This window comes from Scleropages formosus, chromosome 16, assembly GCF_900964775.1.
Source record: "Scleropages formosus chromosome 16, fSclFor1.1, whole genome shotgun sequence".
Taxonomy (NCBI): Eukaryota; Metazoa; Chordata; class Actinopteri; order Osteoglossiformes; family Osteoglossidae; genus Scleropages; species Scleropages formosus.
Window position 1 is genome coordinate 24,203,132 of NC_041821.1, and position 22,016 is coordinate 24,225,147.

The 22,016-nt window shown below is 41.1% G+C and overlaps 1 protein-coding gene across 7 annotated transcripts in view; it reads left to right on the top strand.

Moving 5' to 3' along the window:
- Positions 1-22,016, top strand: part of spidr (scaffold protein involved in DNA repair) — a 74,079-nt gene that overhangs the window by 44,498 nt on the left and 7,565 nt on the right. For all 7 annotated transcript variants that reach the window (XM_018750914.2, XM_018750915.2, XM_018750919.1 and 4 more), the window contains 6 exons: positions 2,404-2,605; positions 2,946-3,187; positions 13,389-13,550; positions 16,304-16,391; positions 17,365-17,508; positions 21,592-21,651. In XM_018750914.2, the coding sequence (XP_018606430.2) occupies positions 2,404-2,605; positions 2,946-3,187; positions 13,389-13,550; positions 16,304-16,391; positions 17,365-17,508; positions 21,592-21,651 (898 nt within the window). The remainder of the gene's footprint in view (positions 1-2,403; positions 2,606-2,945; positions 3,188-13,388; positions 13,551-16,303; positions 16,392-17,364; positions 17,509-21,591; positions 21,652-22,016) is intronic.

Here is a 22,016-nt window from a genome sequence, read left to right on the forward strand (position 1 = left end):
CAAAACACTCACAGATTCGCTGTTCTAATTCCATCTGAGATCTAATGGGGGGTGGGGTCAGGTCATGTTGCTGCAGGCATATTTACAAACTTTTAATAACTATCAGTAAAATATTTTCACTGCTCTGTGCTGAAAGTTGTATGCTTCCAGAACAACTGAAGTATTTCTTTGGCAGGTAATAAATAACTATGATTATTGTAATGGCACACCATATTGCTCATGAGTATATGCTATTCTTTTCATTACGGGTTATATATGGTGTGTAAGACTGTTAGTTGTGGCCCCAGTACTATGAAATGATCTCCCTCTGTCTCTCAGAGTACCTGAGTCCCTCCCAGCATTCAAGGGTCTCAAAGCACATCTTTCAGAATCCCTTTTCCCTGTATCTCCTATCTGCTCCATAAGTTTTGTACTTTATGTACAGTATTTTCTACAGCAGTGAAAAGAAGCATTTGTTGCGTTCTGCTACTGCAGAACTTTATTCACTGTGTGGCCCTACGGTACATTACAGTGTCCTAAAAATATATGTAAACACAGGAATTTACTTATTAATAAATCAGTAACATAAATAAGAAGCAAATAAGCTGTATAGGCCTGCATTCTGTTTCATTATGTAATTATGCAACATTGGTACACATTGACAAAGTTTTCCATTATTTTCTGTGGGAGAAATTGTACCACAATATATTTTGCTACAAGTATCCATATTAGCGTCATACAGTGTGGATTAGAATGTAACACGCTGTGGATGTACTAAGATTTTTAGACCTGGAAAATTAATTCAAGTACAAGTGTTTCTTAACAGTTACGCTGGTAAATGTCTGCTGAGATACAGAAAGGGTTGTTTGAACGGTTTTAGTTTTTAAAGTCGTTTGTTTCCACTGAGAGACTGCAGTATTTTTCGGATGCTCTACAAACAGAAATGAGTATTTCCTGAGTTTTGCTTATCATATTTAGTTAGTTCACTTTTTTCCATTTAGCTGACACTTTTCTTCAAATTGACTTACGTTGAAATTTGGCTCCTTACAATGATTTACCCAGTTATACAGCTGCGTGATTTTTACTGGAGCAATTTGGGATAAGTACCTTGGTGTACCACAGTACTATGTTGGATTCGAGCCTGCAGCCTTCACATTAGAAGGCAGAATTTCTGAGAGAACTGTCTTTTAAGCATTAAACTTGTATTTGGCAGCTTCCTCTGTGGGCTTGTGGAGCACTGTAGTGTCGTCATGTTCTTCCTCACTGGACTCATCTTGAAGGTAACATGTCTGGTGACCCATGTGTGTGCTGATGTGCAAGTTAATGCTCTCAGACAGACATGCTGCACTCAAATTCCTTTTTTCGGGTCTTCTTGGATCATAACTTGTGTTGTCGAGGTAACTCACTCAATCAAAGACAAGGAAGCAGCGTTGACTAGTATGCTTCCTCTCTGCCCTAGTATAAGCTAACATACAAAGATTTTTTTGGGGAGGGGTGCACAAATCACTCATGACATATGGTGTGGTCTCACTACAATAGAGTACCTCCCTACAGAAGAAAAGTGTCAGACTTGGTATCTTAGGTCAGGCTTTTTAGAAAGATTAAGGGGAGGTGGGAAGAAGTTTTCAGGCAGCACATGATGGCTGTTTTTATCAGCGAGTGTTTCCGTTGTGTGAGAGAGAGCGAAACGGTGTGATGCGTCTGGTGATACTCTTTGACCACTGTGGTGAGCTGGTGGGAGGGGACAGGCTTATCAGAGCCCCACACTCGCAGTGCGCGCTCTCTTCCACTTTCCAGTCACTCAGTGCAGCGCTTACATAAGAGAAGGGCCCCAGCCCTCATCGGACACGCTACCTCCTCTCACACTCCTGTGACCTTTTTCACTTCTCTCTACGCAAATTCTACACTTACCTTTCTGGAAACCTGAGATACACCATGGCTCTCTGGCATTTTTCACTTCAGTAGGCATGATTTTTTCCAATCTCTGTGAAGTGCAATAAAGCGAGGAGCTTGTTATAGCAGCTCCGCTTTGAAATCGCTGTTACAGCAATAATGGAGCAGTAAACGCAAACAGTGGAGCATGTTGCATTGAGTCACGTTCCAAAACTCATCAGATATTTGAAGCACAACATGAATTTAATCTGAATTTTAAAGCATGGTGTTAGTAGTCTGTCATTGTTCTGTGTACTTTCTCGGCGTTGTTATGATTCCGTGCCAAGTGTACATTTTACCAAATTATTATCATATATAACTGAAATCTTGCACATATAATGGACATTCTGTGGGGGTGAGATATGTTAGCAGGTCTTGGTGTGGAATAGTCCATGGTCAACACCTGGTCTAATTCTTTTCTTACTGCAGACTGTAGAGCTACACTGCCTGTGGCACCAATGTAGCACAGTGTCCTCCCCTGTTCACCTGCAGGCAGAAGTTAACCGTAAAGGATCAGAGTCACGTGGTCATCTTGAACACACATTTCAGCCAGAAGTTGGTCCAAGAGGATGAGATTGTCATGGAAAGTCCTCGAGCTGCTCTAGCATTGTGCTGCCCATACCCTTTAACCCGAGTGTTGAGGCTGACAGACACAAGTGGACCTGTCCCTCAGGCTGTTCTCTCTGTCTCTGAGGTTAGTAAGCCTGTGGTTATAACGATGAGGGTAAGTACTATGGGCACTGCAGCAGAAGGTGATATCCAATCTGGGTCTTTTGAGGGAAAGCAACATCTCTACACACTGCAATACCTAGTGACCCTTCCAAGGTGACTTGAAAAGGTTCCGTTTAAAGGGAATATCTCTGATCTGTTCACCAAAAAATCCAGTTAGGATTATATCCTCGCTATCGATGACCTTTCTTGGTGTCTGCCTTGTTGTGTGATGATAGGGTGGGGTTGCCCTGAGTGCATGAAGCTGAGAGGGTGGATGTAGCTGTCATGGAGATTGTGGTCTTAAGCTTGTGGATGTGTCTCAGGTGCCAGCCCTGTGGTGCCAGCCTGCTCCCAGAGAGTCTACGGCATGCAGAGAGGTCAGCGACTCACTGCTGGAGGTGATGGAGGCCTGTGGTTGGGCCAACTGGTCAGGCCGCCAGGTGGAAGTAGTGGTACAGAGAGTCTACTGCCTCTACTTTACGGAGTCCTCTTCCCAGCCCCTGCTCAAGAACAGAGGCCCCCAGAGCACCACTCAGGCTGAGGTGCTATCCCAGCCTTCCAACAGGTAGGACTGCCTCATCTCTGCAGCCCCTTCATTACTTGACGATCAGTTAAGGAGATGTCCACACTTACCTGACACGGTCCTTTCTACTGGTATTCTCTATACCTCAGCAGGTTGCTAACTTTACTGCAGTATACTCCAGCTGTCATGATTAGACTGAAGCACACTATAATTGTAGTCTCGCTGGGCTGCAGCGAACCCTAAATGGGCCATGTTTGGAGTACAAGGGAATAATCACTAAGAATTTTTGTAATGTGGACAAAAAACTTGGATAAGGGCATTATGAGCAAAATTTTTGTTTACTAAACCAGAGTGAAAGATCAGTAAATTGAAGCAACCTGAAATGATAAACATTAAATAAGTTTCTACAGTGAGTGCAGCAGGGGCTGATATTTAACAAAATGATTGTTTCCATAAAAGTATTGACATACTCTGTCTGTAAGTAGTGTAAGTAAACAGAATCATCAGGTAACTCATGGAGGCTGTTTTGCTTCACATTCAGTGAACAAATCAGGGGTGTGAGTTTTCTGTACATAACTTCACACAACTTCTTTGCTCTTATTCTAAATATGTTTTCTGTGGCTATGTATCTGCCTATGTCATGCCATGCGGCCAAGGTAAGCACTGATTTGCCTTTATTCTGGTGAGAACTATTATTTCTGCTTAGTATAATGCCTTAGGGTTAGGAGACCTTCCTTCGCAGAGCATTTTACGTGAAGTAGTTCATGTCATTTACCTCTGTGTTTCATTTTTTGGGTACAGCTAAGAACATTTCTCCAGTTTTTGTGAAAATGTGATTTTTTTTTTTTTTTTTTTTTTTGATTGCAATGCAATAGTATTGTTTTATCATACAGATATTCCCAGCTCTGCCACTGTAACACTGAGTGATTAAAAATGTCTTGTAGCGAAAGAGTCTGTAGCAGGAATAATGAAGACCATTGTTAATTTGGACCTACTGAGATATTGAAAAAAACAGAAGATGCACTCAGCTTAGTGTAAGAATCCATTTAAGGGCTTGGGTGCTCAGAACCCTCTGGTATAGTATATGAAAGTAAAGCAAAGATGGGAGAGCACACATGAGCTGACCGAAATACTTATTTCTTGATATGTGACAGATGCATTTCGGCAGGATCAGCTGACGCCGATGAAGGCTACTCGTCAGAACGCATCCTTACCCTCAATAGCTCCTGTAAAAATTACTTAGCTGTATAATGGGTAAATTATTGTACTGTACGTCTATTTGTATAGCAGACACCAAAGCAGTGTACAACTCGGTACATTCAACAGTGCATTTCACAGCACACAAAGAGCTGTAGGTGCAGAACACAGCTGCCAAAGCACTGTTAGTTTGTCCAGTACCATTGTTTTTGCCAGTGCACGTTACACAAGTATCTGCACATGGAATTCATAGGAAATATAAAGGTCGTCATAACGGATGGTTATGGAAATAATAAAGAAATGTAAAATGTAAATTCAGAAATGCTCTATATTCATATAATATGCCACCTCCACTTTGGCTAATTGCTGAGTAAAAAAAAAAAGTTTTCAAAGTAAAAAACAACTTATATGTAATTTAGATCAAGTCCCAAAAAAAAGGTTATGGCTTGTAATAAATAAGTACATAAACACTTACTGTTAGTGTGGAAAAAGCTGAAAGTGCTACCAATGCCAACACAAACAGTCTGTTGTGCTCTTTTTGACACTTGTTGCAGCTTTGCGTACTGCATAAATGACTTTCCAGTACACAGATGGGTCAGTGGAGTGCTGTCTGAGTCCAGGCTGAGCTCACTTCCAGTTTCCCAGATATGCTTTCAGGCTGCCCTTAAGGTTACTGCATCACTCTTTCACCAGTATTTTTCTCATTTCATCAAAAAAGTAAAACATTCTCTGATTCAGAATATTCAGAAATTATTGAACCAGTTCATGCTTGATTTGTGTGTCATTTTTGGTGATCAGTGGCAGCAGTTTCATTCTGTCCTTTTTGATGGGAAATTATTTATCCTTGTCCCATGCTTAACAGGGAAAATTTGTTTTTTGCAATCACCTTTTTAGGCAGATTCCCATCATGAGGGCATCAAATTAACATTATTTTTCATGGGGTTTCCTGGCCAAAAAAAAAAGTCACCTAAAATTTATTTGAAAACCAAACAAAAAATACACAGCAATGGCAACCCAAGCAAATTTTGGTGGAACATAAAATATTATTTCTCACTTGTCTTTTAATGTAGCCCTTTCTTTAATGTATCATCAGTAACTGCTTGTACAATGAATGGTTGTGGTGGTGATCTCTCAAGCGCTCAGGGTCTGAGACACGGTACACAGTACAGTGGATGGAGACATTATGATAATTTTATCATAAAAAGGTTTATGATATAAAGACAGTTCCCAACAACACTTTGTGTGCAAAGCAAGTGGACATGATATTCTTAGAAATGCTGTGTACCTTTATAAACACCTTTAATGCTAAATGATGTGTAAGGGTTTATTTATGCTTGTCTAAGGATCTTCATTTTATCAACGCTGTTTGTACGACTCTGGTCTACTGAATTTGGCAGCATGAAACTAGGAGGGAGCTCCGGTCTCTCACTGTTATCCTTCAGCAGCCACTATTTCTGTAAATAGCACATATAAAAACACAAGAGTGATGCTCACCTTGGGTCACTCCTCAATCTTCCTCCTGAATGATTTAAGTATTGGTGTTAATAATTTCATAATTATTCATAGTTTATTTCTGTTAGGCCCCAGGTGAAACAACTCGGCTAGTTCAGATGTGATATTAGATTGTCATGAATCAAACATTTTCTTCACTAGTCGTTGAGTCTAGTTGAGGTTTGTGGTTGTAGACTGTGTCCTCAAAACAGCAGTAATTATTAATTTAAGGAGCTGTGTTTTAAGTTGAAACAATGAAAACTGATGAATGGGTAAATAGTTATATCTTTGAGTAGCTTAACATTATAAGTTGCTTTGGTGAAAAGTGTCAGCTAAATTAATAAATGTAAATGTGATGTACAAGATCGCAGATGTCTATGGGATAAGTTAGGCTCCAGCAGCATTTAATGGGACTGTTATGTGAATCATCAGCAATGTCAGTAACTGTGGTAAGAATTGGGAAGTGTGTGTGGCAGCACAGTAATGGTTTAATTCAATTCATTCAGTTCAGTTCTCTTCTGTTCCATTTTTTTCTGTGTGCTGCCCATCCAGAGTGGTTGCGGAGATGATGCTGCTCTTGTTTTTAAACAGCAAAGGTGACAAAACAATGTCTTCTTTCAGTCATGTGAATAGGAGTGTTTCCTTGGCACCAGAGTAACACAGCATTTGTGAACACGGTGTCCTGTTGCTTTTGCATGACAGGATATTCATATTTATAATTAACGACAGGGCTGCTGTAGCTGAGCTGAGGGAAACTTGAGAACATTGTTGTTGAAATAGAGCTGATATTAGCAAACACATAAAAAGCTCTATTTCACATGCACTGCTATGGAAGCGTCTGTCAAATATCCACATTTAAGACATAGGGCGGCACGATGACACAGCGAGTAGCTCCACTGCGCCTGGGTGGTGCGAGAGGACATAGATTCGATCCCCGTTCAGTCTGTTTGAAGTTTGCATGTTCTCCCTGTGTCTATGTCAGTCTCCTCTGGGTGCTCCGGTTTCTTCCCATACTCCAAAGACATGCTGTTGAGGTTCAGCCATGGTGTGTGAGTGACAGAGAGGGTGTGTTCCACTAATGTATGAATGAGTGGCCCATTGTAAGTAGTGTATATAGCAGTGTAAGTCACCTTGGTGAAATAAGATGTGTGGGCTGATAACACTACATAGAATACATTGGAAGTCACTTTGGACAAAAACATCTCCTAAATAAGTAAATGTAGGACATCAAGTTTATTGTCTTTTTTTCATATTCTATTTGCTTTGCCATGTTCTACAGTCATCCTTATCCCGATGAGAATGTGACTGCTGTGAGTATTATACGGTAGTTGAGGAATTCTCCCACAAATTTGTGGGTTTGCGGGACCTGTGCGCAGAGGTCATGCTTGATGCGATGGAGAGTGTGTGTTGCTCTCATTGCCCTCGGCACAGAACAAACACGTGAACTTCAGCCCTGAACCCTGCTAGGAGTCGCACGCTGCGAAAGGAGGGGCGCTTGAACACGGCTGGAGCAGAGCCAGGTCAAGTGACCGGTGGTGTGTGACGCTCTAAACACAGAAGGCCCCACCCTGAGAGGCGGGGGAGGGAGTTCTGATGGCGCCAGTGATGTCAGAGGAGGGCGTTGCGTAGCTGTGGCGCGTGACACATGAGGAGAAGAGGGCCGAGCAAGCCCAGGCCTGCCAGCAGCATGCTCAGGAAATGCTTCCTCCCTTCCCCTCCCCTCAACCCACACCCCGTACCACACCACCCCTCCAGCAGAGTGCAGAGATCCAGCTGCAGCTGGTTAGGGGCAGCGCTCCCTTCCCCTGGATGTCTGCTCTGTCACAGGACAGTGGGCAGCTTATGGGAAATGGAGAAAAGGAGGCGGGTACTGCCGAGTTTCCTGGCAGCTACACAGGTCAACTTTTCTTTTGCTTTAAGTGACAAACATGAACATTTTTGACCTGAAATATCTAAACAGAAAATATTTGGTACTGCTTTTTTAACCTATATCTGAGCGTTACATTTATATTCAATTAAAAGCCGATTCTTTTCTCCAAAGCTGCTTTCGGTGTTTTGGTTTGTACACTAAGGTGCTTACAATGATTTACCCATTTTTACAGCAGGGTTTTTTTTATTGCAGCAAGTTACGGTGAATAGCTTGCTCAAGGGCACTACAGAAGGAGTGTGTCCTTTGACTGCAGGGTGGCAGTTTCAACCACTTTACCACCTGCTTCCCCTGAAAAATAGGAGAACATTTACATGTAGTATTTAGCTGATGCTTTTCACCAAAGCGATGTACAATTTTAAGCTGTTTACAGTGATTTAGGTCATTTGTAAAGCTGGTAATTTTACTGGACCAATTTAGGATAAGTACCTTGATCAAAGGTACTACAGCAGGAGACAGGATTAAGACCTTGGTATTTCAAGTGCAAGACCGCATCTTAAACCACTACACCACCTGCTGCTACATACATATACTACACACACTACACATTCTCATAGTTACTTTCTTGTCATTTTTGTCGATTTCATACTTAAATCTTTATTAATACTCTTGCCATACCTATAGGCAAATATAGATTTACCTTGACAGTGACAGACACACCATGTCTGTTAGATGTTAGCTTTAAAATGTCACATAAATCCGCATGAATAAAAGGCACAGTTCCAAGGAACAATGGCTTCAATGGAGTGGGTGTGAGCACAGAAGCCCCACCCACTTCCTGCCAGTTGTATTTTTCTCAGCCATCTATCAGGTTTTTTCCAGAATGTTATTCTATAGCTTTGTGCAACAGTGCTGTGGCTGTGGGGACAGCAGAGCTGCACTTTTAGGGGCAGCACACTAACTTCATTGGTCTTATTTACATATTGGTCATATGTAGGTTATATGAACATATTTCAACTTTAAACACTTTTAAAGGTAGGGAACCAGGTAGAATAGCAGTAAAAGTTGCCACATTCTACTCAAAGGACACAGGTTTGATTACCTCTGTGTCCATCCTCATTCCTTTGCTGAAAAAAGGTGGTCTTTCACAGTGATTTAAATAACTGAGTTCGCTGTTATATGTGCATTCTATTTCTCTAAGGACTCAAAGGATCCAGAACCCTGAGTACTGACCCTAAACTGATATAAAAAATTTTCCCAGCAGTAGAAATGGGTAAATCATTGTAATTAATTTGACATTGTAAGTTGCTGTGAAGAAATGCACAATAAATTAATAAATTAATAAAAAACCTACTGATTAATGTTTTAAGTGATATACTTTCGTATACAGTGAGAAAAACAGAGAAATCCTTGTACAAATTGATGAAACTTGAAGGTACTTGCAGAGGTCCAAAAATAAACTAATAATAATATTCCTAAATTATAGAAATAAAATGTATCATTGAGGCAAACTACTACTAGTGTACCCAGTCTTTGTTTTTCAACTTTTTGTTTTTCCAGTTTCAAGTTGAAATCACCTTTTTCCTCTGATATTTGTTACTTTTCTGAGTAAGTGAGAGCCTCTGAACATTAGGGACCTGCTGGAAATGGCAAAACCAGTGATTTTAACTGTTAACCAGCACTTTTGTCCAAAGTGAGGAGGGCTAGGAGAAGATTAAGGGTAACCAGTCACACCAGTTAATATTTCCAATGAGCAGTTTGGGTTAAGTGCTTTGCTGAAAGGCTGTGATGGAAAGATACTCTGTGCGTTGAACCTGCAACCATCGTACTAAAAGTGTGATTGTGTAAACACGTGAATTAAACGTTCAGCATAAGTGTAATTGGGTCCCCCTGTCCTTCCAGTGGCTTAGGCTGTGGCTTCTTGCTGGAGCTCACAGTATTCCCATGTTTTCTGTGGAGCTCTCTCAGCTTCAGCAACACGCTTTGTCTCACTTTATTCAGGTCCAAATAGGAGAAAATCGGACGTCATTTTACTTTCAGTTCTACCCAAAGCCCAAATTGAATAAACAACAGGATTAAGTGTTTACTCAGTGCAAGATGAAGCGAGTTGTTTTCATGTGGGAGAGGGAACACAATGTGCTGTGAGGATCTGGTTACAAGCATGATGTTTATCATCAGTCCCTGTACTCTGGGTTGTAGACGTAACTGCAGGCAGCACCCCGCCCACTCTGTGTGTGTGTGTGTGTGTGTGTGTGTGTGTGTGTGTGTGTGTGTGTGTGTGTGTGTGTGTGTGTGAGGAGGGGGGCTGGTTCTCCAGCTTCCCAGCCTACGGTTCCTGTAAGTGGCGTGGAGTTGCTGCGGATTCCTGCGATTACTCACAATAACAAACTCTCCAAACCACCCCATGGCCAAGTGGAGAACGGCCATGAGGGAGATCTCTGTGTTTCGGGGGGCGGAGCTCTTCATGAGGGACTATTTGAAAGGGAACCCGAATATTTCTGTGAACATGCTATTGCCATGAGATACCTTGCAAACTGCATTTTATCCCCTGTGTCATCTGTTAAAATCACAAGGAGAAAGCAGACTTGCTCATTTATGATTTTTTTAAGTCTGAGATGTGATGTAACCTCCTCAGCTGCAGAGAGCGATGGCAGAAGTAGAATTTTGCAGCGTGTGATTGATTTTTCTAAAATGAAACTGCAGGGAAATGATTTGAGGTTTAATACCTGAGCTGTTTGGACAAGGAGGTTTGCCGTTTGAACTTTGTCCTACCATCACGTACACTATTTATTGGTGACTTCAGGAATAGGTCCCTTTGCACACATTTCTCCAACATGCCTTTCAGATCCTGCTCTAAAGGGAACACATATTTACAGTCCTAAATTTAGGATGAGTACAAACAAATTAATTTTAGAGTGTTTGAGGATTCATGGAAGCTGAAGTCTGCTGAAAATGATAATTGATTTTCAGTTAGAGTTATAAATGAGTAAAGAATATGTGGTTTCATTGTGCACGCTGTCTAGGTGTGATGTGCCTGTAACCACTCCAGCGACACTAGTGGGGCTATTACTTCCTGCGTTTCATGATCAGTCCTAACAGAAACATGAAAGGTTCTACTTTAGCCTGCCCACACATGTTACTGTGCTTCATGCTCCTGTGAGTTTACCTTGTAGGCAGGGCTGGCAATACAGGGGTATCCACAGAGAGCTGGCATTGAAAAGGCTCTTTGGAGACCTCTTCCAGCTCTCCTACCCCTATCCCTAGCCCCACAGGGGCCCCTCATGGACAGTGCTGCCTTTTTCTGCCCCTCGATGAGGCCCCTCATGCACAGCACTGTACGCTGTCCTCCTTTGGTTCTACAGACAAAGCGATGCTGGCAGGATAGCCTCAAAGCTTTCAGGGCAAGATGGACATTGATTTTTGTTGTTCCTCTCCAGTGAGTTACATTTTGCACTACAGAGGTCAGACACCTGATTAAGTACTCAGATTTTGTGCAGGATTGTATTAATTTTCTCAAAAAACTTTAGAAATCATGTAAAGTTAGTTTAACTTGCTGTCAGGTTACAGCACATTACTGCTCAGCACCTTTGCAGCATTCAGGTGCAAATAGTATACAGTTTGAATTTGGCAGGTTTTGTCATGCCTCTTGTGAAGGCACACATTTGTCTCCTGTCTTTTGAGCTGCTTTGTCCCATGTGTGATGGGGAGAAAACCTCATAGGATGGTTCAGTGGCTGAGCTTCTAACCAATCCACTACTTTTTCTGAGGGTTGAAAGCAGATGGTAGGTCATTGACTTAAATTTACACACGCACAGGCGTGCACACATATTTGTAGGTGTGATTTATGTGTTTATAAGATGGTGCATTTCACCAACAGATGATTAATTATAGATGCAGACACGCAATTCTGAAAGTGCAGTTTGTCCTATACAGTCGTTTTTGTCAGCATGTATGACGCTAGTAGCTCCATATGCAATTGATAGGAAATACTAAAGTGAACGTGATAGCTGAGGTGATGCAAGTTTACAAAACTCTTAGGAAATACGTAGAGAAATGAGTTTTAAAGAGATGCATTTTAAGACTCTTCTTGAATGTTGAAAAGGATTCAGCATCTCTGAGGGCCAACGGGAGTTTATTCCATTACATCAGAGCCAAAACTAGGAACCTACAGACTTTTGATTTTGGATCCCTTGTGCCTAATATCACAAAGCAGCCATAGGTCAAAGAGCCCATTTCTCGTTCGTCTCAGCATGTCTCGCTGCAGTGCTTTGTTGACTCGCTCAGTCTTGGTAAACTGTGCAGTGACAAAGGGCCCGTTGGTATGCTTATCCTCGGTCATTCCTCGCCCTTTGACCAGATGTAACCTGGTGAAGCGCTCCACGGTGTGATGTTAGGCTCACGGGGGGGGCATGTGTTCTTGTTTTCTCTACTCCCCTGTGTGCATTTGCTCAATGTGCCTGGCAGTGCTTCAGGCACGCGGGAGAGCCTGGAAGGGGCGTGCCCCTACACAAGCGGGGGTGGTGTGTGTGTGTCTGTGTGTCTGTGCGTGAGTGAGAGAGAGAGAGAGTTCTTCCTGAAATAATGCTTTTACATGTTTCTCTGTTTTGTTGATGTGCAATTTACTACCACTGTGTTTGCCCACCCTGCTGCAGAGACAGCGTAATAGATTGCTGCTGCATGTATGTATTGGCAGATCCGGCACAGAAAGAACCCTGAGTCATATTTACCTGGTTGTTCCAAACCTTTTTCACAGCCTTGCTGAGTTCTGGGAACCTTTTTTTGGGAGTGGCCTTGATTGGGCTCTTGCACTTCCTTTACTTAAATCCCTGCCTTCCTGCACCGCTGGCAGCTGAGCCAGAGCAAGATGTACAGCTATACATTAAAGCACAAATAAGTGTTTATTGAATGCACGTGAACATTGTGTTGAGAAAATGATCTTGGGATTTGAAAGATAACTATTTTGTAAGCGTGTTCCATTTAAGCCGGTTTTGTCAAAGTTGTGACAACTTGTAAGAAAAGTTATGTTGTTTATCTAAGATGGACTTTTTTTATATGCTGAGTTCTGGAAGTCTACTCATATCGGAGGACAGCTTTTAGCCCACACTGGTTTGCTTGCCCTATGTTGAAAATGTATATGAAACACTGGTCATTTGCCTAACTGGACTCCCCTCACCTTCTTAGTCCAGTCATGCAAGCACAAATTACGTTTAAGTTTATTTATTTAGCAGACGCTTTTGTCCAAAGCAACTTCCAATGAACTCTATGTAGTGATATCAGCCCGCACACCTTATTCACCAAATTGACATACACTTCTAGATACACTACTTAAAATGGGTCACTCATCTATACATCAGTGGAACACACACACTCTTTCTGTCACTCACACACTATGGGTGAACCTGAACAGCATGTCTTTGGACTGTGAAAGGAAACCAGAGCACCCAGAGGAAACCCACACAGACATGGGGAGAACATGCAAGCTCCACACAAGCTGAGCAGGGATCGAACCCCCGTTCTCTCGCACCACTTATGCGCTGTGAGACAGCAGCGCTACTTTTTCTGCCACCATGCCGCCACGCAAGTAGCTACACACAAACATTGTAATGTGTTATAATTAATTTTGTTACAAAAAACTGTGCTTTTAATTAGTTCTATGTAAATTTTTAAGGTTCCACTTCTGTGTTCCAGAGTGTGCCTGCTGGTCCAGGACAGCTACGGAGTGTTCAGTGAGGTCCAGCTGCACATCATTCTCTCTGCCGATGGCAACCTGCTTCACTACACTGCGAAGTGGGAGGGCCAGCTTTGTGTGCTCCAGGCTGTGAAACCGGTACAGCGACTCACATGGCCAAGGTGAGCACCAGAATTTTTCACTCTCTTTGGTGGGAAGAGCTTGTGTCACCTGCTCTTGAACTGGAAGGCTGGCTTGTAGACACTGTCTCCGTGAAGCCATTTAGAAAAGGCTGCAGAGCAACATTAGACACAACGGGTCCTTGTTACCCCAGTGCACCTAAGTGCTACCCGTCACATGTGCATGGCCATGTAGTCACCAGTAACATGAACTTTCTCTCTCTGCTGCCTCTCCTCTTTATAAATAGCCTGTTTGTCAGTTTGGGAGACACATGGCAACAAGGCCCATAAATCTTGTGTCAATATTGTTTTGGTGTCCTGTGCTAGTGTTTCCTCTGAGAATCATTTTCCAGGCAGACTGGCACAGCTACACAAGGTTTGAGCTGAGATTCCAGGTCTAATGACTTTCAGTGGGTCCTCCTGGGTCTTGACTGCCACGTTCACGTTCACAGCAGGTTGCACACTGTGATTATAGTGATATGACTAGCGTGTTTGAAGTGTACTCACTCGCTTTCCTTAACTGCTTGTCCAAATCGGATCGAGGTGATCTGGAGCCTATTCCAAAACCACGGAGTGCAAGACTTAGTAGGGTACACCCTGGATGGGGTGCCAGTCGGTGGCTGAGTAGCTACACGCACACATTCCCTCACACACGCAGTCTCTCTTTCTACAGGCAGTTTAGAGTGACCAGTTGTGATCTCTGTCTTGCAGACTTAAGGTCCAGATTTACTGTGCTCTCCTTCTGAATTACCAGTGATCAATGTACTAATACAACCCCAGCTGAAACATCCTGTTGTTTAAACTGAGTAAATAACCAAAAGGCTCTTGGTGTAAAAGTCTAGCACTGTGACATGCCTTGGTGTAAGGTTTCAGTGCATTAAATGATGATAACCGTATGCACTGTCCTCTGTTTGCTTGGTTTTCTGTACAGCTCATTGCATGTTTTTCATCACTCATTGTGCAGGATGCACTGTTCATTGCTTATCTTGTGTTTATTGCATGTTGGGCACTACTCACTGTATCATCTCTGAGTCATCTGTAAGTCAGCTCATCTGTGATTACCACATTTTCAACTGTTTTTCTTCAAAATCTGTTGTTTTATCAACAAATAAAAGATTTTCATGCATTTTTGTAATTATCTTCCGTGCTATTGTTTTCAAGCTCTTGAATGTAAGTATATCTGCTTGTGGATGTAATGCCAGACAAGTGACTTTGAACTTAGTATACTTGTGCATCTTCAGGATTTATGACGACAGGTACAGCTCTTCCAGACCCCTACAGGCCATAATGGCAGGTTTAATGGTACCTACTTGCACCTTATGTGCTACAAAATCCTTACGTACGATAGACATAAAATGGCCAGTTGATTTGTCATCCCTTGTCCTTCATGAAAACACACACAGAGTTGTGTTTCCATCCACAGTAAATGTAAGGAATAATGGCACTTAAATTCTTAGTCATCATTGACAGTGACTCTCACCCTCTGTTCATCATACCAGCTGAACAGAAGAGCACCTTCAGCGACAGACTGCTCCAAGAGCTCTACCTAATGGCCGTTACATGCTCTGAGTGCTCATTCATTAGTTGTTTTCCTCAGCTCTCTGTGCTGCTTTCTCTTTTCTTGTTCCTTATTTTCATTCATTCGTTCATTCCTACCTTTTTGAATGTGATTATTTATTTACTTCCAGTCTGATTCTAATGTCTCCCTTCACTGAAGTGTTGCTCTGTCATTATTTTATGTTGTCCTGCTGTCATTCTGTCCATTCATGGTCTTGTGCTTGTCACAGGTGAGTGGTTGTAGTAGGTGAGCAAGTAGGAGTAGAGCTCATTAGTACACCCTTTGTAATGTAGTCTTGCAGAAACCCGAGGGTAAGGACGTGACTTCCTGGTGTAGCACTGACCAGCTGTGTCACCGTGAATGAGGTGTGTGCTAGATGAAGAGCTGGAGTTTGAAGGAACTGGCTGTAGATCCGTTTCAGAGCTGTGCTGAGCAGGCTTTGTCCCCGCTGCTTTATTTCTTCGCCATTTCAGTCTCTTTGTTACTCATGCTTTGTTTTTACCCATCAGTCAGAAATGTCGTTCTCTTGGTTTCTCGGCAGTTTGTTCTCTTGGTCATCCTTTTTGATTCTGTCATCCAGTTTTAATAGGAAGGTTATGCCCAGTAAATATCTATCTCATAATTGCTTAATTTTTTTAATCTGTGGTTGTGGCCTTATAATTTATCTTTGTATATTTTCTTTTTAGAAGTTTTATTTTTTTTTAATAGAGTATTTTGCCAACCATTTCTACTAGTCATCTTATCCAGGGTGTACCCCGCCTCAGCCTGGCACCCATTGCTTCCAGGATAACCTCTGGACCACTGCAAGACTAACTGGGACAAGTAGCTATTGAAAATGGATTGATGGATTTTCTCATAGTCGAATTAGTTTTACTCACACTTTTTAATAGTTTTCTCTACTTTATACGTTTTGAGCTATAGGCCTGAGAGTTTGAATTAGTGAGTGTCAGAAAACTGAGACGTAGGGCTAGCTACGCAATGTAGTTCTTTTCTGGAATTATTTCTCTTTATTTGTACCTGTTTCCTGTTTCTCCCCTTAACGTGTCTTTTCACGTCTCTTCTGACTCTGCTCACGTCTCTCCCTGTGTCCCCTCTCCTTTTGTCCCTGTTCAGTAGACCCTGTCCAGTGTGAGCAGTCTGGGGTCACTGCAGGAAGCCAGTTCACACTGACCACCTGCTCTTCTCGCCCCCTTCACAGGTCTGCCTGGCTGTTCAGCCTGATTGACAGTTTGTGGCCCCCTTCCATCCCCCCTAGAACACATGGAGCTACCCTCGGCAGCTGGGAGGTGCATTTCCTTCTAACTGAAAATATGCCTCAAATTCCATAGCTTTTTTCCTTCGTTTTAGCACTGTAGGGTGTAAAAAAGGGTGTACCTAGCTATACAAGTATATACTGTCCACTGCCTTTATAATGCCATGGTGCAATCCCATGTTCACAGATATTGCCTGCTGTGTAGCAGACCATGTGGTGCCATGCACAACATTGTCTGTCTGTCAGAGATAATGACAGTGGAGGAGTCTGTGCAGTTTCAAGTAGAGCAGTAAACATGACACCTTGGTTTCAAGCTGGACACCTTCCAAAGCAGTGCTGGTTTATGCAGACTTGATAGTGTCACACAGTTCCTGCCATCTTTTTGTCAAAACATTAATGTTGCAAATCACCCCAGAGGTACTCAGTTGCACTTGTTCTGGGCACTGCACAGGTAGCTGGAGTAAAATCACTCTCATGTTTGTGGAACCAGCCTGAGGTGATGCATACTCTGAGGCATGGTGTAATACCAGAGCTAAAAGGTTAGACTGTGGGCCTGACCGTGGTCACCAATACTTCACAACCAGTCTGAACTGTTGACTACTTCTAGGCCATAGACCCCTTTAAGAATGTGATGAAAGCTAAGGACCCCTCCTAGAAAAATGGTCAGAAATGAATTTGGGGAAAATACTGTCCTCAATTTATTGCACTGAAAATTATGTTCACACTGAATTAAGTCATAGAAAGTAATGCCCTAATAAGTTCATTTTAGCTGTTTAGTTAGGCATTATTTTCATAGCAGTTCTGTGCTCTGCAGACCCCCAAAGAGTCCCAGAACCCTTGATTTTTTTTTTTTTAAAAAAAAAAGAGAGAATTGCTTTGAGTTGGAGAATATAATTTAAAATTATATGTAAGGTGTAAGTGGTTGAGTGAAAGCTGTGACTTGTTTTATACGTGTGTAATGTGATAAAGGAAGTTTAATAAGTGTGAGTTCATTGTCTGTGTTGCAGGACCCAGCCAAGCTCCAGGCTCCCAGATTCTGTTATCTTTTGTTGGCTGACCGCGGAGAGGAGGCTGTGCAGGTGGTTTCAGGGCAGTCCAGTCACAAGCTCTACCGACCCGCTGTCCCACACAGCCTGAAGGAGGTCCTGCAGGTGAGTAGTGGAAGAATTCTGCTCTGAATGCACTTTCACACACGCAGTCATACATACACACACAGACACACAAACACTTACAGTATGTACTTTCTCCAAATCAACATGTAGCTCGGAGTAAACAGTGCATTTTGCCAACAAAGACCTTTCATACAGACACAGAGTTATCAGAGTACAGCTTGTTTGTTTTATACCAGCATTTTCCTACAGCACACATTCAAGTAGCTACCTATAGAAATAACCAGTGATGGGTAGAGGTGCCAAACATGGTACTCATGTAAAAGTTCTGTGACTTTCCAAAATACTCACTCAGAAATTTGCTAAAAGTAAAAGTGTATGTGGTCTCAAAACTATTCAAACCTGACTTAACTATTCAAGTCACAGAACTTTTACTTGAGTACTGTGTTTGGCTACTCTACCCAGCTCTGGGTACTTCTAAGTGTTTCTAAGTACTTTCAAGAGTTGTGAATCACTAATGGTATTAATTAGAGTGTACTGTTTTAGTTCCTCTTTTCAATACATTAAATCTGTTGTACAAATAGATATTGTAAACCAATCTGTTTATTATTATTATTATTATTGATTTTACAAGGCAGTTTATCATTTTAATTCTATGTACTTACCTACGTACAACTACATAGTTCACTATTTATATGGCAGCGAACCTTTAATGGACAAATACACATTAAGTACCTCGATCAGGTGTTGTTGAGTATGAGGTGGCATCCAAACTTGTGCCCTTTGATTGCTAACCGATACGCTACTAGCTGCCTTAAATGAAGTTATAGCTTTCATTTTCCATTTTGCTGATGCCATTATCCAAAATGATTATTTGAGAGTTTAAACCGCAGGGTAACTATACTACAGGAGTAAGACACAAAATAAAACACAGGCACAAAATAACGATAGTCAAATATCTAACAACTAGAAAAAGTTGGTCTGTTCAGACGCTTTCAGATTCAAAGACAGGTGAAACACTAAGATTATATGGACTTGCTTTTCTTAGCCACTCAAGCTGATTTCATAGTTATCTAACTAGACAGTGATTCAAGACACTGAAATTAGAAGCAACTATTGGCTTTGGCTTTAATACACACATACTGATGCAAATGCGCCAATAGAACTCCTCCTAGCTATTTACAAGACTTGATCAACCACTACACCCAAACTAGACCGCTTTGCTCGTCTACTTCTGCCCGCTTGGTGGTCCTGTGCACGAAAGGTAAAGCACGGAGATTCTCAGTTCTGGCTCCATTGTGGTGGACTGACCTCCCCCTCTCACTCAGAACCGCTGAAACCCTGTCCACATTTAAGAAGGGTCTGAAAACTCACCTTTTCCAGACTCACTTTGCCCAAGATCTCTCAAGCTCATGTATGGTGTAAATGTTCATGCACCGTAACTTTATGATCATGCCCAGATAAGCCTTTACACAGCTGCTACTCCTGTATTGTACGTGAATGTTTGTGTACCTTTTTAAAAAAAAAAAAATATGTAGGAACGTGATCAGGAATTATCTATTGCGTTTTATGCATTGACTCATGCGATGAACATCGGTATATAAAGTGGAAAGAAACAAACTAGGTTTACTTAAGAATCACGTGTGCAACTATGTCTCTCTTTCTCCTAATGTAATGCACAAATTGTATTTCTCTGAGATGTACGTCACTTTGGAGAAAAGTGTCTGCTAAATGAATAAATGTAAATGTAATACAACGAATACTGCTAGTTTTTTTGCAGTTAGGTAAATGTTGCCTAACAATTTTTAAATGACTTTCCAGTACCAGTAGCTGTCATTTGTTTTATCTGTCACCTGATGGAAGTGCTCAGGGTCTTTTCAGGATAAAACACAGTATAGGAACAAATTGTGCTGTATTGTATTGTACAGATGTGCAGGTTCAATGTAACTTGTTAGTGAACAGTTAGCAAGTTAGCCACACAACAGGAGAAGAGCGAAACTTTACTGCAATGTTTTTTAGAGTTGGCGTGGAGTTATTGTACTATGAGGTTGACATTCTTTGGCAGAAAAAGAATGCAGCTCAGATGTAAAGTGCACATGGATTTGTAGCCATTCTATTAGGATGGATAACATAATGTGACCACACTGTTGGGTCCAATGGGAGGAAGTGGTGTCAAACAAGACTGAAGTGGGGAAAATACTATCCAGCTTTACTGTTTTCACAATATTCCAAGAAGTTACATTCATTATTAAACTATAAAAAAATGCTATATTTCACAGAATTAGTACTCAAACATTTGTAACATTAACGTAATCATAGGTGCACATTTGTCATAACACTACCCTGGGAGTAGTCTTTCCAGTGAAGGAAAATGTACCATTCAGCAAAACAAAGGTTATCTGCTGGCCTTCAGTCTCAATCTCATGAGACGTATGAAATTAGTACGTTACCTGCAGTTTTTAATTAATATATTAAGAAATATTAAATAACCTCTTTTGAAATTTGTAATGCTGAGTTCTAAACTTAGTGTTTAATTTCAACTTGTCAGTAGTCTACTTTTATTCATCTAGGAGACACTTTCAGCAAACTGACAGTCAGTTATTATTATTCACTATTTAACTGACACTTTGTCCAAGGTGACTTACAGTGCTAGATGGCTTACACTGCTATACTACTACAACTATTTGTTACCACAATCTACATGTGTAACTATAAATTAGGAGTGAGTTACCCAACAATTCCTTTAAATAAAAATTTAGACACAATCTAATAGAAACTAGTTAAAAATGTACGTAAACACATTTTTCTCTGTTCTACCACCATTTGAATTTTGATGAAGGCACAACAAAACAACAATAAACTGATTTGTCATTAATAAACAGAAGCCAATAAACTTCACAGGGGACAGTAAGGAGGTTTATTTTACTATTTTATCTATCAAGACCACGGTGTAGTGATGATTTCTTGAAGAAAAGAATGCTAAAAGCAAATAAAATTTTTTAAAAATTCCAAATTAATAGGTTATAGAAACATTGGAGTAAACCTATGTATAAATGTGTGAAAGTACTTTTTTTGTAAAGATACTTGAGTCAAAGCAAAAAGTGTACATGCCAGAAACTACTCTTTAAAGTAGCGCTTTTCCAAAAATTTACTTAAAGGTGCAAGTAACTGTTACATTTACTCCACTGCTACTCACTTCTGGAAGTAACATACTAATAAAAAAACATGCGGATAAAAATAACATGGTAAAGTACCAACCTGGAAAGCTGTAAGGAGCTCAGGAGGGAAATGGGTCAAAAAGATTTGGGAATACTGTAATACATAAATGCACATGCACATACACATCACTTACGTGCAGGTGCTCTCTCACACATACGCGCACACACACACGCACACACACACACAGACACAGTGCTTTTGCCCGTATACATGTCCGCATGTGCACTCACACCTGCATACAGACTTTTTTCTCTCAACAAAACTGATCTAATTTCAAGCTTTATTCAGCTTTCAGTTACTAACTTGTTTACCTCAGAAGAAACATGTTTTAAGCCACCAGATTTTATTTCACTTGTAAGTAATTACCTGAATCAGGCATCGTCAGAATATAAAGAATGTTGGGTTCAGATATTCATTTATTACATTTAGTCTTTGTCCAAGGCAACGTACAGCGCAAGGTTTGAACACTAAGCTACTTGGAATTTTTACCCATTTATACATCTGGGTAGTTTTACTGCAATTTGGAGTAGATACCTTGCTCAGTTGTACTACAGCAGAGGTTCAAACCCAGGACCTTCCAGTTGTCTGGTGATTGCTCTAACCATGTCTTAATGTATAGTCACATCAGGTTTACAACTCCTCATTGGATTTGCAAAGAGAACTTAAACTAAAGTAGCTGACTGACAGTTGGCACAATTTAAACACTTTTCAAATTTTAATGTAGGTGTTGTCCTTTTTTGTCCTGCTGCAGATGTGATGCCACGATGATATCCACATATACTGTGGGGTGGCACTAGGTGTTAATCACTAGAAAGAGATAGCGACAGTGCATGAAAAGATACCTAATTTAGCTTTATCAATAAACTTCTGGTATATAAATGTGTCATTTTCTAAATCTAATTTCAGGGTGTTTCCCACAGTCATCGCTGTACCTTTACTGCCGCAGTCATACACAAGAGGCTGAAGGTAAGCTTGTTGCTCCTTTGTTATAAATATGGACCCGGGGACTTTAGAAAATACCCAGAGGTTGCTCAGTGTCTTAATGATATCTTTGAGTATTTTGTTGTGATCTGTTAGTTGTCTAATAAATAGGCTGACATCAAAACATAATTTTTCATAATTCATGCAAATTTAAAAAATGGAAAATGCAAAAACCAACATTGACACTTTTGTTAATTATTTTGCTCATGTTTTCTTAGCATGCAACTGCAAAGTTACCACTTTGGAACATCTAAGCAAAAGAAACTTTTATTCATATAAAGAGAAAATACTGTAAAAGTGGTGTAATACTGTTTCTTTGTCTTGATCCTGGCAGACCCTTGTGTATGCCA